This window comes from Conger conger, chromosome 19 (assembly GCF_963514075.1).
Source record: "Conger conger chromosome 19, fConCon1.1, whole genome shotgun sequence".
NCBI lineage: Eukaryota > Metazoa > Chordata > Actinopteri > Anguilliformes > Congridae > Conger > Conger conger.
Genome location: NC_083778.1, coordinates 12,335,134 through 12,352,545, shown reverse-complemented (window position 1 = coordinate 12,352,545; position 17,412 = coordinate 12,335,134). Strand labels below are relative to the sequence as shown.

General features: G+C 48.4%; 1 protein-coding gene across 1 annotated transcript; it reads left to right on the top strand.

Annotated features, from left to right (window-relative positions):
* The first annotated feature begins 3,051 nt into the window (after window positions 1-3,051).
* On the top strand, window positions 3,052-16,675 carry LOC133119242 (neurotrophin-3-like). Its single transcript, XM_061229756.1, has 2 exons — window positions 3,052-3,166; window positions 15,896-16,675. The coding sequence occupies exons 1-2, from the start codon at window positions 3,149-3,151 to the stop codon at window positions 16,673-16,675; spliced, it is 798 nt and encodes a 265-aa protein (XP_061085740.1). The 5' UTR covers window positions 3,052-3,148.
* Window positions 16,676-17,412: the final 737 nt, after the last annotated feature.

Below are 17,412 nucleotides of genomic sequence, written 5' to 3'. Positions count from 1 at the left end.
GACTCATTTCAAGAATTTCACAAACGGTAATTCAAAACAAGCGACTTGTGAGGAAAAAAACAAAAACTTAAGTCTTACTAACAAGACCAAGACATTTGTTAAGCAAGTCAGTTTTTTGTGGTGCGTTTAGTTCCTGAGAGACGCATGTCCCCTAGAGGAGACAAACGCGAATTGCTGGGTCTTAAGAGGTCAATCCATCACTCTGTCACCGTACTGCTCAGGCCCTAAAATATTCATTCCTTCGCCGATTTATTGACAAATTAGAACGCGGAGGCTATGTATTTACCGTACCTGAGGGCTCAGTCAGGCAGAACATTTGCACAGATAATGCATGTTCTGAGAAACGCAGAGCTCTGTCTATGGATACGGACCGCAGCTCAGGGGCCCCTGTCTTTAATTGCGCTTGGCAACGTGTTACTGCATGGCGACTGCTCCCCGCTGCTTTAAAAATGCACTTCAGATCATATTACGGCACTTCTCAACTTGAACCTGAAATTGTTAAGTTGTCATCACAACATTCAGTGGAAAACCAGAACAAGAACATCCAGAGGGAGGGATCTCGGGTGGGAGGGTCCGCAGGGCCTCACCCGATGAGTGACGGGGGTTTCCTCCAATCAGCTCGCGGGCCTGGCGGTGATAAAAGCACTTTCTTGTTTGAGAGTTGGTCTGCGTGTGATGATAGATAGGGAAGGATTATTGTTGTTGGCGTCCATTTTGCTTGTTGTTGCCGTCCATTTTGAGAGAGCAGGGCTACTATGTCATCATGATATGTGTGTGTGGGGGGGGTTATTGTGAGAGAAAGTAGAGTTATTATGCCATTATGACAGAAGGGGTGGTGGTTTTGTGCCTGTTGGGTTGTGTGCGTTCATTATGAGATGACCATCCTATCCCTTCAGTTCTCATTGTACCATGCAACAGCGAATGACTCAAAAATGAATCAAGTAAAAGATGTCACAGATCACTTAACATCGGTTAATAAAGGCTACCTCCTTCGTGCGTTTCCCTGTGACAGAGAGGAGAGAACACCATTGAGCGTATGAACGCATGCAAGATGAGGGCCGACTTCACAGTGCCCAGGTCGCCGTGTCGACGGCTCCAGGGTGAAATCTGACACATAGGTGCTACCCTACCTGAGGTTTCACCCTGGACCTCAGGGGGCAGGAAGCGCTGTACGCTGGCAGTGTGGTGCCATGGTGAGGGGCATGGGCCCAGACTAAATCTGCCTGCAGTGGACCTCCTCTCTCTGAGCACAGGACCGTATTTACACAAGATATTTCTCTTTCTTGAGGGTGTAGCAGTCTGCACCCTGCAGACGGAACTCTCGTTGGGCTGTACTGGTGTGTGTCGGAGGGGAGGCTGATTCAGGACAAAGACATCCATGCATGGGGGGTACGTGTGTGAGAGAGGGGTAACGGCAAAGGGGTTACACACACACACGCACACACACGCACAAACACACACACACGCACACACACACGCATGCACACACGCACGCACGCACACACACACGCACACACACACACGCACACACACACGCACACACACATACACACACACACGCACGCACCCACACATGCATGCACACACGCACACACACACGCACACACACACGGATAAATTGAAGTATATCCACTGATACTGCAACATTGAATTGCCTTTTCTGATATCAAGCTTTCAGCCAAGCAATACTGAACATAAAACAAAACAAAAATACAGTATGTAAATTCTTTATGAATTTAATTGTCTACATACGTACATTTATGCTGCTATTTTCACAATTATGACTCCATGTTTAATTCATTAAGCGGAAAAAAAAAAATCAATTAAATAGCTGGCAGGTATGTAAGCCCAGCATGGAATGTTAGGCTTATTATCAAAAATAAGCCCTGCATTCCGTCAATCATCAAGTCATTCAGACAAGTTAAAACTCCTCAAGGAAACCCAATCCAAAACCTCTTACACAATGGAAAGACACAGCCATTGCTGTGGCACATGCCCAAACCGTTAATATGAGCACAATTATAGCTACAACACCACAACTAATGAAAACACAAGGCAGTCTGGAAGTATTTGGACAGTGGCACATTTTCTGTTCCTTAGCTTCTGTAATCCAGCACTTTGTGTACACAGCCCAAAGTAATTGGACAACTGCCCGTTTGGCGATTTATTTGCCAACTGTGTCACTGCATCATTACCTAATGCACAAAAAGCTATCCAGAAGGTCTAGAACTGATTCTAGATCCCGTATTTGCATTTGTAAACCATCATATTTAGTACTCCTTTGCATTCTATGACAGTTTCCTGAAGTCTGTGGCCAACAGACAGAACTAGACAATAGGTAACCTTCCCTGGTGATGCTCTGCCAGGCCTGCACTGCACCCATCTTTTAATTCAAGACAGGTGATTGACTTGGCCAGTCCCTGTTTTGGCCCTCGGTTGTTTCAGCAATATACTTGAGGTCACACCTGTACACCTGGATCACACGCAGTTACTCTCTTTCTCCACACTTCCCTCTTTTCAATACTTTGGCACAGGTTTATACTCGTCTGATCTCCATAAGACTTCCAGAACTCAACAGTTTGTACTTCTTAAGAAAACTCTAATCTAATCACTTTATATTCATTGTTTGATTTCAAATCCAATGTGGTGGACACAGAGCCAAAAAATACAATGTTTTGTCACTGTCCAAATACTGTCCAAATACCTACAGACTACACTGTGCTATATTAGTTCGTATTTATTACTATTATTATTATTATTATTGAGCGCCTGTCAGACGAAATATTCAAAGCCTTTTGTGATTCCGGTATGTACCGCCCACGGCATGAAGAACAAGCACGCAGTGAGCCACCTGACTCCTCTGGATGGGTAAAGAACGGCAGATTATGTCTGCAGGAGAGGGAGAGAGAGACAGACAGAGAGAGAGAGAGAGAGAGAGAGAGAGAGAGAGAGAGAGAGAGAGAGAGAGAGAGAGAGAGAGAGAGAGAGAGAGAGAGAGAGAGAGTTTAGTGAACGCTCCTAGGACTTTTGCAGCGCGTACGAGGTGGTCGAGACACACAGAAGTTTCTAAAGAAACCTCCGTTTAAAAATAAAAAATAAAAAATACTATCTTAATGTCGGCTCTTCTGGATCCGCGCACACCGATGATATGGTTACCTTTATTACGGTAGGGTCTCCTCTAGTATGTTTGCATATCCTGATTTTCTGCGCAATTATTTTGCGTTTGTGGAAATGTGAAGCTTATGTTTGTGAATGATAGGACTCAGCTCTGTGGTGCATTTGTAATGATGATTTGAAAATTGCACACTGAGGTTTAAGAGGCGCTACTGAACTAATATGGGTAGCACCGCTACTGGATTCGTAGACTAGTCTCCCAACATGGAATTTGTGGTATAGACGGGCTATATGTTATTTAAGAGGTAGATAACACTTTCAAGAGAACTATTTTTGACGTCAACTTGGCCGATCTGCTGTCGGGTCCTGTTATTCTGTTTTTGCGCCTCTATACAGTTCCACACACTCTTTTGGGCTACATGTTGGTGTAAATCCAGATGGAATGCAAAGCTTTGCGCATCGAGAGCTGCCCCGGGGTGAAGTTAAAACCAGTACGGGCGCTGTTCCCCAATTTACCGGGAATGCTCCGCCACAGGTCGGAAAAAGTCTACCCCCGACTCTACTAATTCCTCAAACTTTTCCTCCCAAGTGTCTTCCGAGAGAATGTAATTTCAGCACAGATGCGTGTGCCAATATATACATTTTTGTCCAGGTTTGCTTTTGTGGTTGATCAGTATATAGACTTGTGTGGAAGTGTCAGAAATACATCTGTTCTCAAAGAAGAACATAAAATGTTCTCAAAACATAAAAGTATTTCCAAGGCAATATCAAGCTGATTTGCGCACACGGCATTTATTTGCGTGCGCGCTCTTTGAACTGTTATATCAGTATATATAATTAATTTTGTCTTGTTGGCGAGACAAAATGTACTTTAATGGGAATATTCAAGTTATGTACTTTCCAGTTCATTACAAAGTACAATGAAGAGGAATTGAAACATTTCCCATTTCAGAAGCTGATTGCGTTTCTGACCGAAGACTTCTGTCGCCAAACACACCGGGCTACAACAGGCTAGCTGTTGATGACGGATGTTCGGCATGGCGTTTACAGGACTTTCATGCACCTGCACTTGAATGATCTGCACCTGTTTGTTCTACAACGGTTCTGTTATTTCTCAACCTACTTCTCAACGTCCCCTTCCCTCGACAAGGGCTGGGAAGTCCAGTGTTTGTTTACTTTTTCAATGAAAGACGCGAAATAATTCAGATCAGCATTGACTAAAGAATCGGTTTTAATGCATGGTGAAATATCGGTAATATGTATTTAAATATTTTTTTGTAAATCACAGCATCCTTAATTTGTCGTTCCAACGTCAACGTCAGCTGGGACAACTGCTAGAATGACATTTTCTCAAAACAACAAATATGAAAAGGCCAACCAAATTGAAAATCACATTTAGGCCATAGCATTTCGTAAAACAAAGCTTCCGTAATGGCGCGTATCTTGCACGTGGACTGTGACCCCGTATTCACTTTAATTGTTCCCATTAAACCTATGAATATACTGCGTAAGGCGGACTCGTTAAACAGATTAAACGAACCCCTTGCAGTTTATTTATCAGCGTCAGAGTGTTGGCGCTGCAACTTGCAGCGGCCTGGTTTCCATGAGGTTACGCGTGTTTGTATTTCCGTAGGATATCACACCAGCGTATGTACATTGCAATGACATCATCAGTCAGTAGTTTCTGTACAGTGCCATTTACAGACGAGCTGTCGCGCGGTGTTTTTGTCAGCATTGGGACTGTTCAAGCTGTAGTTTAAGAACACATGGGGCAGACGTAAACTTTGTCCTGTGGAAAACGGCCAATCTCTTGCTCAGTTAAGGTTGTTAAACATGTTATTTTTAGGCTATCTTTTTTAAATTTTAGCCTAATTTAAATGTTCTTAAATTTATTAACACACTGCAGGTTTGGCTTTGTGTTTTAGTTCTTCATTTTCATTAAAATGGTTAGTTTTAGTTTCCAGCTGTCCATACACAACGGCAAAAAAATCATATGTTCAAAAACCACATGTGAACACCCAACATGTGAAGAGCACACACGTGAAACTAGAAAAGAATCCAACTTATAAGAGGAGAGCATGAAGAGGTAACCTATGGCATTTCAAATCACATGTTTAGTTTTCACATGTGAAAATTGGAGTTCACACATGGCAAAAAAAAAAAGAAATCATGAGAAAATGTCCAGTTCATGTGACATCTTATTTTCACAAAAAATGATGGTACTTTCAACAGTAATTGTTTCACCTCAGTCTTTCATTTGATCAGGTAAAAAAAAAAAAATATATATATATATATATATATATATTTACGCATATTACCCCTTTTTATGTAATTGCTTGCTATCTAGCACACAAAAAAGCACAATGTGAACGCGGGACTGTTATGTCATGAAAGACGTGGCTATTTCTGACATAATGTGGCCCAACAGGGTAAATAATCCCTAAAAACATGAAAAATTAACAGATGTTAAACGTCTGAAGTTTGGGAGCCCTGAAGCGAAAATCCCTGCCACCGATTTTAATCTTTGAAAATATTTGTCATGTGCAGCTTCTGTTGCATAACATAACGGACTCGATAAAATGCCGTTTTGTTAAAGCAAAAATCAAAAGCTATCATCACAGTGGCGATTGCTTTAGCAGTATCGAATAATCAAAGGGCTTTAGTTTCCTGGATCCGCACACTTCAGTTTGATCCAGAAAAGCCAGCGCCTGTGGGTATGACAATCTCAGAGCAGAAGTGCTGATCCACAGTGAGATCAGAGGCCATATTCATGAAACCTGTCCGAATAGAGTGATGATCTGGGATCAGTTGTCCCCGGTCCACAGCCTAACCTCGTCAATTATGATCTAAAATGGAAGACTGATCCTAGATCAGCTCTATTACTTGTTCATTATGAGACATCGATGAGATCTTAGATGAACAATGGCCCGGGCAGTGTAAATAACATGGAAATCTCAACAAGTATTTTAGTCTTATATTGACACTTAACATGTTACTTTACTTTTTTTGCCAGACATGACAAAAATATTGGCAATCATTTGCCAATGGGGGAAGACAATGTGACTTGTCAAGCAAGCAGCAACTTAAATCAAGCTAATACTTTCTACTTGAGAGAGAGAGAAAGAGAAAAAAAGATCCTGTTACAAGACTGAAGACGGTCATTTCTTGCAGTGGGCATTTTTATAAGGGAGCATACCTTCTCTCACCACTTGTGTGATGCCCCCGGCGTTCCTTACGGCATTGTGGCATTAAAACACACAGAAGCAGTCCCACAGGAAAACCCCCAGGGTACTTCGCCGGGATGCCGCTTCGCAGACTTGACGCTCAGCCCCGTTTTTGGGGGGGGGAACCGCGTTTTAAGAGTCCGACCGCGGCGGGTCGCATCCCGCACGCCGTCGCCCCAGCCTGACCGCAAACGCGCGGTTGCGGTCGCGGTCGCGGCGGAGGACCGGGGGGGAACCGTGCAGTTCACACGGCTGTTTTTGGCAGCGGCGGACGTTTTACACAGGGGCATGTGATTGATGGAGCCCCTGAGAGCAGGGGTAGGGGCTGGACAGAGTAAACACAGCCCCCCCACAGACCTCACTCACAGGGCAGAGCTTTATGGGACCCGGTCAAGTTATGGACTGGGAAACTTTTTAAAAGGTCTGGTTGTTTTTTTTTTTGTTTTTTTGAAGTTACCAGTTATATAATAGTCCACCAAAACTTACTGTAAAAGCAGGTCCTAATACAAGTTGGAAATCAGTCGGTTGAGGTATAGAGGGGCGAGTAGAAGGACAGAGAGATGGAGAGGTTCTAACAGGAGATCAGGAGCGTTTGTACCTAGAACTGGCCAAAGTTGGGGACCACTGGTATTTAGTCTTAGGCACATTTATCTTTAGTGGTTATTTAAAATAATGTATTTAGAAACAAATCCTTGTAAAAGTGTGAATTTTCCAGTATAAGAACCACCCATTGTACGGGGAGAATGAATATATCTGCGATACTAAAATGGTCATTTCCCAGAGACAAACTGGAACCTGTTGAATTTCCGCTGTTGACAGTCTGAGGCAGAATGAGTGCCATTAGAAACAGCTTTGTGACTGTGCTGCCATTTGCGGCAGGAGGACCAGAACACCGCTGTACTTCTTGAATATTAACACACAGCTGTATCTGATCTGTGTTATAGTACATCTGTACCTGATGAGTAGGGCAGTTTCTGTGACACAGAATGTAAAAAGTCTGCTAGACATACCATGCCCTTTAAATTCATAACCATTGCTGAGAATGGAGGTGACTGAAACCACTCGCACTTGGTTTTGTACATCTTATGTATAGGCATACTTTGCCACCTACAGAAAGTAACCCCATGTAAAAGCGTGTCTTTGCTGTAAGAGTGGGGTGTCTTTCAGTATGACAATGTTCTCGTCTACAGAGCAGTCGCACAATGATTCCAGGAACACAACATTATCCATACGCCACAACCTTCTCAATCAAGAGATCCGAACGATCGCCCAGGGATACTCAATCTTACCCAGAAAGGGCCGGGGTGGGTGCAGGATTTTGTTCCAACCAAGCAGTTACACACCTGGCTCTAATCAACCACGAGAGTGTTCGTTCAGGACCTTGATGAGTTGAATCAGGGGTGTAACTGCTTGGTTGGAACAAAAGCCTGCCCCCACCCCGGCCCTTTCTGGGTAAGATTGAGTATTCCTGCCCGAACCCAACTAAGTGTTTGCAGCAAGGTTTCCCAGCTCTGTTCCTGGAGACCTACCATGTTGTAGGTTTTCACTCCAACCCTAATGTGGCACACCTGATTCTTCCTACTAATTAGCAGCTCAACGGGATCTCTAGCTGTTGATTGAGGTGCGGTCTGCTCGGGCTGGAGTGAAAACCTACAGGAGGGCAGATCTCCAGGAACAGGGTTGGGCAGCCCTGCTCTAGCTGTTGAATGAGGTGTACTTTGTGAGGGTTGGACTGAAAACCTACAGGAGGGTAGATCTCCAGGAACAGGGCAGGGCGGCCCAGGTTCACGTGGTATCTTGGAATGATGCCCAAGGCGATGTCTTTCGACTTCCGTCAGCTTAGCCCAAGTTAAATGCCTGCCTGAGGGAACGGTGGTACCATGTTCCACCTGCACAATTACACATGTTGGTATTGTCCATACCGCAGAGCATGCTCTGTGAAAGCTAGCATGTCCAAACTAGCACGCGCTAAACCGTGTTGCAACACCGTTATTACAACACTGCGGTAAGGTTGCACGGAATAGCAACGTTTTAGCAGTGTTTTTAGTAGCTAAGTTACTTTTTCTAACCACCACTTTACAACTTGGGTGTAAATAATTCCAGACTTGAGCGCTTTCCTACGGGAAAGTGTCTCGAAGACCTGACAAAAACCCCCATGACGGATTTTCCGCGACATAAAAATAAATCTGCAAACTTCCCCTGCAATTGTCTCGTGGGACAACCCTAATAAGTTTTTCTAGCTGGAGGACAGACAGAGCTCTTTGGGTTATTCCATGACGAGCAGGTTGCGGGAGGGGAGGCTTTGTTGGGAAAATGGCATTGACATTGACTGAGTAGACCTGCGTTTGAAAACTGAATCGCGGAGAAGAAACGCTTTTCGGAAAGAACTGCAGGCGTCGGTAGCGGATGTTTCCTGGTGAAATGACACCACTGGGAGAATAGAAACTGGCCCGTCAACGAGACATTTTCATTTCTGTTTTTACGGGGGTGGGGGGGTCACCGTGTGCATTTTTTCTGGTGGGGATTACATGGTCGTGAAGCGGGATTTAGGCCCTGAGGCACGCAGCTTCCTCTGCGGAGTTGACCGTACGGTAACTTTGTCCATCTCTACCTCTCGCTCCATCCCCCACCATGTTAAAGGCACCTTGTCTAAGTGCCTTGGGCTAAAAGCCTGGGCTAAATGGCTCGTAAAATGTGATTAAATGGTAAATTGGGGTCAAGGTTTGCGCGGCGACCCTTTGCTGGATTACTCCAGGAGTCGGCGAGGTTCCTGGTTGCATGGCCGGGTCCTGTGGAGTCCCTGGCTGGGGTTTCCCCGTGCGTACGCTGCCGGGAATGTCCTTATCACGCGTTAGCCCGCCGGCTGCGTCAGTCTCCCGCCGGACCCACGGGCACCGGCCGGAATCCTAGGAATGCGCCCCGGAATCCAGGCCGCTCGAGGAAAAGGGGAGGAGCCTGTTTATTAGAGCGTGGGAGTGTGTGTGTGTGTGTGTGTGTGTGTGTGTGTGTGTGCATGCCAGTGTTTTGAGTGGGTTGAGTTGGGCAAGGGGAGTGTGTGTTTGGGTAGGAGAGGAGTGTGTGGTTTAGGTATGAGAGGAGTGTGTGGTTGGGTTCCGAAGCAGAACCCACACGTTGGTCCAGCATAATCTCCAGGTTACACCAACGGATGAGGTCACTATAACTTGTGCTGATTCGAGGAGGGGTGTGTCTAGTGCCGATTGGAGGAGATTGTAGGATGACAGCCGATAACCTGGGGCACGTTTAATCGGATCGTTTTGCTACAGTTTCGGTGCTGACTGATGCGTTTCCTCCCAACGGGGTGCGACGTTCACTTGAGGCTTTGAGGTGTGTTCGCTCCCGTTTGGTGGGTGTGTCGGGGGTGTAGCCCAAATCAATAATGACGTAGGCCTATGCTATAAAGTCCGGAGACGGCCTTCTCAGACGCCGTAGGCGCAAACCGTACTTCGTCGGTCAGTCCGCCCACGAGCTGCGACAACGCAACACCATTTCTGTTTGCTACGTTTCGTTGGGTAACCCCAGCAGCACCCCATCGGGCCAGTACCTCCACGCCGCTCCAGACTCCAGTCATAGCCCTGCGATGACTCAGAGCCGTGTGCATTATTAACGCCCTCCAGTAATCCGTTTCTGATCCAGAGACCGGCGATCTCTCACCTCCTCGCGTCCCGCCGCCCAGCGAGTACGCCGGTACCCCTCCAGCTGTTCCCCCCCCCCCTCTCACAGCTGGCTGGAGATCTCACTCAGATCCACCGAGGGCCTGGAGTTCTCTCCCGCAGATGGTAAGATTAGCCCCCCCTCCCCGGCACTTTCACAGCTGTGACGTGGAAGCATGTGTCCTCTTAGACATGGTCGGAGGAGTGGCGCTCCGCACATAATTCACGGGTGACAGGGACAGACCTCTCCTTCACCGGCCTCTTTCACCGAAGAGTTCTGCTGCTCAAGAGTCTGCTATGTGTGTTTCTGTGAGTGAGGGACTAACTTACTCTTGTGTTTCTGTGTGTCACACACTAACTTACTCTTGTGTTTCTGTGTGTGAGGGACTAACTGACTCTTGTGTTCCTGTGAGTGAGAGACTAACTTACTCTTGTGTTTCTGTGTATGACGGACTAACTTTTGTGTTTCTGTGTGTCAGGGACTTAATTACTCTTGTGTTTCTCTGTGTGAGGGACTAACTTACTCTTGTGTTTCTCTGTGTGAGGGACTAACTTACTCTTGTGTTTCTCTGTGTGAGGGACTAACTTACTCTTGTGTTTCTGTGTGTGAGGGACTAACTTACTCGTGTTGCTGTGTGTGAAGGACTAACTTACTCTTGTGTTCCGATGTGCGACAGACTACATTTCTCTTGTGTTTCTGTGTGATGGACTAAATTTATCTTGTTTTTGTGCGTATGACGGATTTTCTCTCGTGTTTCTGTGTGTGATTAACTAAATTACTCGTGTGTTTCTCTGTGTGACAGACTAAATTGTGTTTCTCTGCCGTGTCTTCCTATGTGTGATGGACTAAATTGCTCTTGTTTTTCTATCTGTGGGAGAATAATGTGTTTCTGTGTGTGGCAAACTCATTTTTTCTCATGTGTTTCTATATCATATGGACAAATTTTCTCATGTATTCAGAATGTGTCATACTAAGGCTATTTAACAGCGCTGTCTGATCTGATCTAGAAATAAGCATGACGCATGGCAATCAGCAAAATGTGTACATCTTCAGGTATGAATCGATATTGTGTCAATTATATATAAGCACAAGCTCATCGTGCATTGACCAGGCAAACACAGAACTGGAGTGATGCCATTCCACATTCCATTTAAGCCTTAAATGGTAAATGCATGCGTGTGTGTGAGAGTGTGCGTGCAACATGTGCTTGTGTGTACAGCACATCCTCAGAACGTAAAGTACTGACAGTGGGGTGGAGGACATTACACTATGGCATTTAGTCGATGTTCCTATCCAGAGGGACTTTTACACAATGGCAATTATTTCAGTGATAATTTAGTGACATATGGCTGGATTCTGAGAGCCTGGAGTCGAAAAGGTGGAGGGTGAAGGGGGGGGGGGGGGGGTGATTGACAGCTCTCTTTGTTGAAGACCCGGTGGGGACTGATCTGGGATCAGCAGACCGGGCTGCGGGGCGGCTCAGCGAGCCCCTCCGCACAGGTCAGAGAGCAGCACTAAATCTGCAGCGCCTCCGGGGACAGAATCCAAAAACACAAAGCGCCCGACTGTAACAAAAAACCCCCCTCGGGAGCCGGGAGAGGAACGGCCGGGGAGACGGAAAAGTCTGGAACACGTTTTTATTGAGGCTCGCGTGGTGTGTTATCACAAGACTCGGTTACATGAAATAAAAACTGGAAAAAACGACCACGGCCACCTCTCCGGCTACATCGGGGCGATAATCGGCGCGTTTGTACCAGAGCGATTCTTCGCGGAAAATACAGTTGCACGAGGGAGCGATTATGAATATTTTTGAATCACCTTTGGGGCACAAGCTGAGACGAGGAGCGTTTTCTCACAGGGCTCCCTTGTGCTTTTCGAAGAACGTGGACGATTCGATGAGGAGCCGTGGCATTCTTTCTGGCAGTCCGTCCTCAGAGGGGTTACGATGCGGACGGTAAACAGGTCCCGGGGGGTTTGGGGGGGGACAATCCCGCGCTCTCATCCCCGGTGAAAATGCCCACGCCCGCCAGCCATCAGCCATGTGACGGCGTAAGCTAGTCTCGCGGCTTTGCTAAGCTAATTGCATAACGCCGATGATCAGGGAGGATGAGGCACAGGCAGGTAACCACTCTGTGAGGAGCAGACGCTCACCCTGGGTCTGGAGGGGGCAAAAGGCTGCCACTCTATAAATATTGTTCATTATATTTCAGCAAGTGACTTGTGTGTGTGTCTGCGTGAGCGCGCATGTGTGTACATGTGTAGGCCTGTGTGTGTGTGTGTGTGTGTGTTTATGTGAGTGTGTGTGTGTGTGTGTGTCTGTGTGTGTGTGTGTGTGTTTATGTGAGTGTGTGTGTGTGTGTGTGTGTGTGTGTCTGCGTGAGCGCGCATGTGTGTACATGTGTAGGCCTGTGTGTGTGTGTGTGTGTACGTACAGTGGGGTCAAAACAACCGAGACCACATTGCTCGAGCCAGTTTGAGTGCATGTTGCCATTAAAGTGAAAGGGTGACCTACCAAATACAAATGTACATGCTGCTCATAACACAATTTATAACGAAAAATTTTGTACTAAATCAGAAGAGAATGAAAAACGGAAGCATTTTCACTATGCGAGTGTGTGTGTGTGTGTGTGTGTGTGTTTATGTGAGTGTGTGTGTGTGTGTGTCTGTGTGTGTGTGTGTGTGCGTGCGCGTACACAAGTTCACCTGATCCAGGCATTCCCCCATCCTCAAACCCGTCTGAGCAGATGGCGAGTGGTCTCCCTGTGACATCATTAAAACCTCATCCCTCGCATGAGGGGCCCCAGCATATGCTCCTGGACCGGAGAGCAGTAAATCACCATTACACAATTACAGCACCTAAGCCCCTCAGCGAAGCCCCGCTACGGACACGCGGTCCACAGCTGCCGTCTTACGCCCATCGAGCCGCGGCCTTCCGCCGCTCCTTTCATTGGCTGAAGGCGTTTAAGGGAGCCAATCCGGAGCCGTGACGAACGGGTCGACGAGGGTTTCATCTCAAAGTGACGAACGCGGCTCTTGAACGGACAAAATGGCGCCTTTGTCGCCGTATTTTCCGCCCGCGGTCGACGAAGGATAGTCGACACAATTCCCTTTCCCTCCTATGGGAATTTTGTGCGTGTTCCTCTTCCGAAAACATTATAACGCGCTCCTTAAGTAAAAGGTGTCCTTTGACCACGAAAGCTATTCGCCCAATCTAGATTCAGCAAAAGGCATATTGTGAAAAGGGGTCTAAAGAGGAAAATCTCTTGTCGACTGCACTTTCGAGGACGGATTTCCAAGCATTAGGTAATCCATAGTAGTAGACGGTAGTAGAGGAAGTGCAGGAGAGAACTGAGAACTGAGAACTTGTTGGGCGCCATCCAATGGGAGTGAAGAAGGAATTCTGCATCCTTTCATTGGACTTGCCCTGTAAGGCTTGAGACTTGACCTGCCCCAAATTACTTGGGTACGAGGGGACTCCGATGCATACTACATGCTCAGGAAGAAGACAGGGAGACATGTCATCCCCAATTATTTAATATGACTCCCCCTCAATTTGAGACTGGGTGGTCCAGCAGCGTGTTTCTCTCAAAGCGGAAGTGACTGTTACGCCTGCCCACATAACCCCTCAAAGCTCCACCGCCTCTCTCCCTCTCACTCCCCCTTTCTCACTCTCTCAGAACTTAACCACTTATATCAAGCAAAATGCTCCTTTGTCTTTTGTCTTGAAGCTGAACCAAACTGCTTTAGTTTCTTTTTGTGTCCGTCAGCCATTAATATGCGTTTATAAATGAACTACATTCAGTCGAAGGAATGTAAAAATGTAGTCCGGTAAATCAGAAAATTACTGTGGCGGTTTGTCTGTAGCACAGTCTGTAGAGAGAGCATCTGTAGCACAGAGTCTGTAGAGAGAGCATCTGTAGCACAGAGTCTGTAGAGAGAGCGTCTGTAGCGTTGGTCTGTAGAGAGAGTGTCTGTAGCATTGGTCTGTAGAGAGGGTGTCTGTAGCACAGAGTCTGTAGAGAGAGCATCTGTAGCGTTGGTCTGTAGCGCTAGCGTCTGTAGTGTTGGTCTGTAGAGAGAGCGTCTGTAGCACAGAGTCTGTAGAGAGAGCGTCTGTAGCACAGAGTCTGTAGAGAGAGCGTCTGTAGTGTTGGTCTGTACAGAGAGCGTCTGTAGTGTTGGTCTGTACAGAGAGCGTCTGTAGAAGTGGCAGTGGGTCTGTAGATGCGTCTCTGTCCCGTTAACTGGGCGGCTGATGCTATCGCGCCGTAGCACAGTGTTAACATCGCAGAATAAATCACTGATGTGCTACTTTGACACTGGAGAAATGCTGCAGCTCCGTGACTAACTGTGAGGGATGTTATTCTGGATTGGCCCGGCCTCGGCAACAACAACACTGAACTCAACCTCTGATGAGGTCATACAGCTGCTCCGCTGACATTTCTCCATTTTGTCTTGAGTTATTAGCCTCCGTAAGCCTACGCTTTCATGTTTAAATGCTTAGTTCAGTTCTTCCAAATGCCTAACACAGGGGTGGCCAACTCTGGTCCTGGGGAGCTGCTGGGTGTGCTGGTTTTTGTCGTTACTCAGCAGTTAATCGATCAATTTAAGCAGTTGATTACACAGTTAACACGCCTTGCTTCTGCGGCTCTCCAGGTTGAGGGTCGGCCACCCCTGCCCTAACAGGTCTCTCAGTCCCTGTGGAAATGAATACATGGTCATAATGTTGGTCAAATCTTGAGCGGTGGTTAAACGATTTGGGGTGACATGGCTCAGGCAGTAAGAGCAGTCGTCTGGCAGTCGGAGGGTTGCTGGTTCGATCCCCCGCCCGGGCTGTGTCGAAGTGTCCCTCAGCGAGACACCTAACCCCCAAATGCTTCTGACGAGCTGGTTAGCGCCTTGCATGGCAGCCAATTGCCGTGAGTGTGTGAGTGTGTGTATGAATGGGTGAATGAGAAGCATCAATTGTACAGCCCTTTGGATAAAGGCGCTTTATAAATGCCAACCATTTACGATAGCATTGTTAGCCTGCACTTGCGTGTATCAGGTAAACTGAATGGATTAACGGTGACTTAAGCTTTCATACGGTCTCTCTCTCTTGTCATTTGCCATTTCAGCAGTTGCACATACTATATGGCATATGCCATATGCATTCCATATATTCACAAGACTGAAAATTGTTTTCTGTAGCATTTTATAAGCAACTGAATACAAAAAATGAATTCACTATCAATTTGGTTTCCATTAAAAATATCTTAGAACTGACTGAATATTTAAGAATAATAACTCATTCAAGTTAATTGGTTGTAAATTTAAAATGTGAAAGAGAGGATGATAGCATTGTTAGCCTCTCTGCTCTGTATGGCATGACCGTGACTTGACCTTGAACCTGGTCTCCTGGTCTCCCCCTCTCTCTCTCTCCCTCTCTCTCTCTCTCCCTCCCTCCCTCCCTCCCTCTCTCCCTCCCTCTCCCTCTCTCTCCCTCTCTCTCTCTCCCCCTCTCTCTCTCTCCCCCTCCCTCTCTCTCCCCCTCCCTCCCTCTCTCTCTCTCTCTCGCTCTCCCTCTCTCTCTCTCTCTCCCTCTCTCTCCCTCCCTCTCTCTCTCTCTCTCCCTCTCCCCCCTCTCTCTCTCCCTCTGCCCCTCCCTCTCTCTCCCTCCCTCTCTCTCCCCCTCCCTCTCTCTCCCTCCCTCTCCCCCCTCCCTCTCTCTCCCCCCCTCTCCCCCCTCCCTCTCTCTCCCCCCCTCTCCCCCCTCCCTCTCTCTCCCCCCCTCTCCCCCCTCCCTCTCTCTCTCCCCCCCTCTCCCCCTCCCTCTCTCTCTCCCTCTCTCTCTCCCTCCCTCTCCCTCCCTCTCCCTCCCTCTCCCTCCCTCTCTCTCTCTCCAGGTGTTACAGGTGAACCTTGTGATGTCCGTGCTCCTGTACCTGATGTTCCTGGCGTACCTGTTCGGATTCCAGGCCATGCCCTCGGACCGCCGGCCGCCCACGCAGGACCCGGTCAACGCGCTCATCATCCAGCTCCTGCAGGAGGGCCTGTCCCGCGACCGGCAGCGCGCGGGGGGGGCCGAGCCCCCCGCCCGGGAGGCGGGGCCGCCCGAGGAGCCCCGCCCGCCCGAGTACGAGGCGTGGGACCCGGAGGGGGAGGGCCGCTCCCCGCGGGACGTGGGCCCCGACCTGCTCAAGCAGAGCAAGCGCTTCAGCTCGCCCCGCGTCCTCCTGAGCGACCGCCCGCCCCTGCAGCCGCCCCCGCTCTACCTGATGGACGAGTACGCGGGCGGCGGGGAGGGGAACCGGACCCGGCGCCGCCGCCACGCCCAGCACCGCAGCTACCGGGGCGAGTACTCCGTGTGCGACCCGCAGAGCCAGTGGGTCACCGACAAGACGGCGGCCACGGACATCCGCGGCCGCCCGGTCACCGTGCTGGGCTCGGTCAGGGCCAACGGGCTGGAGGTCAAGCAGTACTTCTACGAGACCAACTGCCGCAACGCCCGGCCCACGCGGAGCGGCTGCCGCGGCGTGGACGACAAGCACTGGAACTCGCAGTGCAAGACGGCGCAGACCTACGTGCGCGCGCTCACCGCCGAGCGCAAGTCCGTGGGCTGGCGCTGGATACGCATCGACACGTCCTGCGTCTGCGCCCTGTCGCGCAAGAAGCGCCGGACGTGAGACGCCAGGGGGGGAGGCCGGACTCTCGCCACCGAGCGCGTCCGCGGGGGAGGGGGGGGGGGGGGGCGGGGTGTTTAAGCGTGTTGTTTTGTGAGGGAGATGCCGATTGTGGCAAAGTGCCCTCTTGTGTGGGAGGGTCCGGTCCGTCGTCTGGATGTAATGGGTGTGTGTGTCTGTGTGCGTGTGAGAAGGTCCCCGTAAGTGTGTGTGTGTGTGAGAGAGAGAAGGTCCCCATAAGTATGTGTGTGTTTGTGTGTGAGAGAGAGGGTCCCCATAAGTATGTGTGTGTTTGTGTGTGAGAGAGAGGGTCCCCATAAGTATGTGTGTGTTTGTGTGTGTGTGTGTGTGTGTGTGTGTGTGTGAGAGAGAGAGAGGGTCCCCATAAGTGTGAGTCCCCATAAGTGTGTGTGAAAGAGAGACAGTCCCCATAAGTGTGTGTGTGTGAGAGAGACAGTCCCCACAATTGTGTGAGAGAGACAGTCCCCTAAGTGTGTAAGAGAGACAGTCCCCATAAGTGTGTGTGTGTGTGAGACAGTCCCCACAATTGTGTGTGAGAGAGACAGTCCCCTAAGTGTGTGTGAGAGACAGTCCCCATAAATGTGTGTAAGAGAGGCAGTCCCCATAAGTGTGTGTGAGAGAGGCAGTCCCATAGATGTGTGTGAGAGACAGTCCCCATAGTTGTGTGTGAGACAGCCCCCAAAAGTGTGTATCTGACAGAGATTGTGTGTATTTGAGGG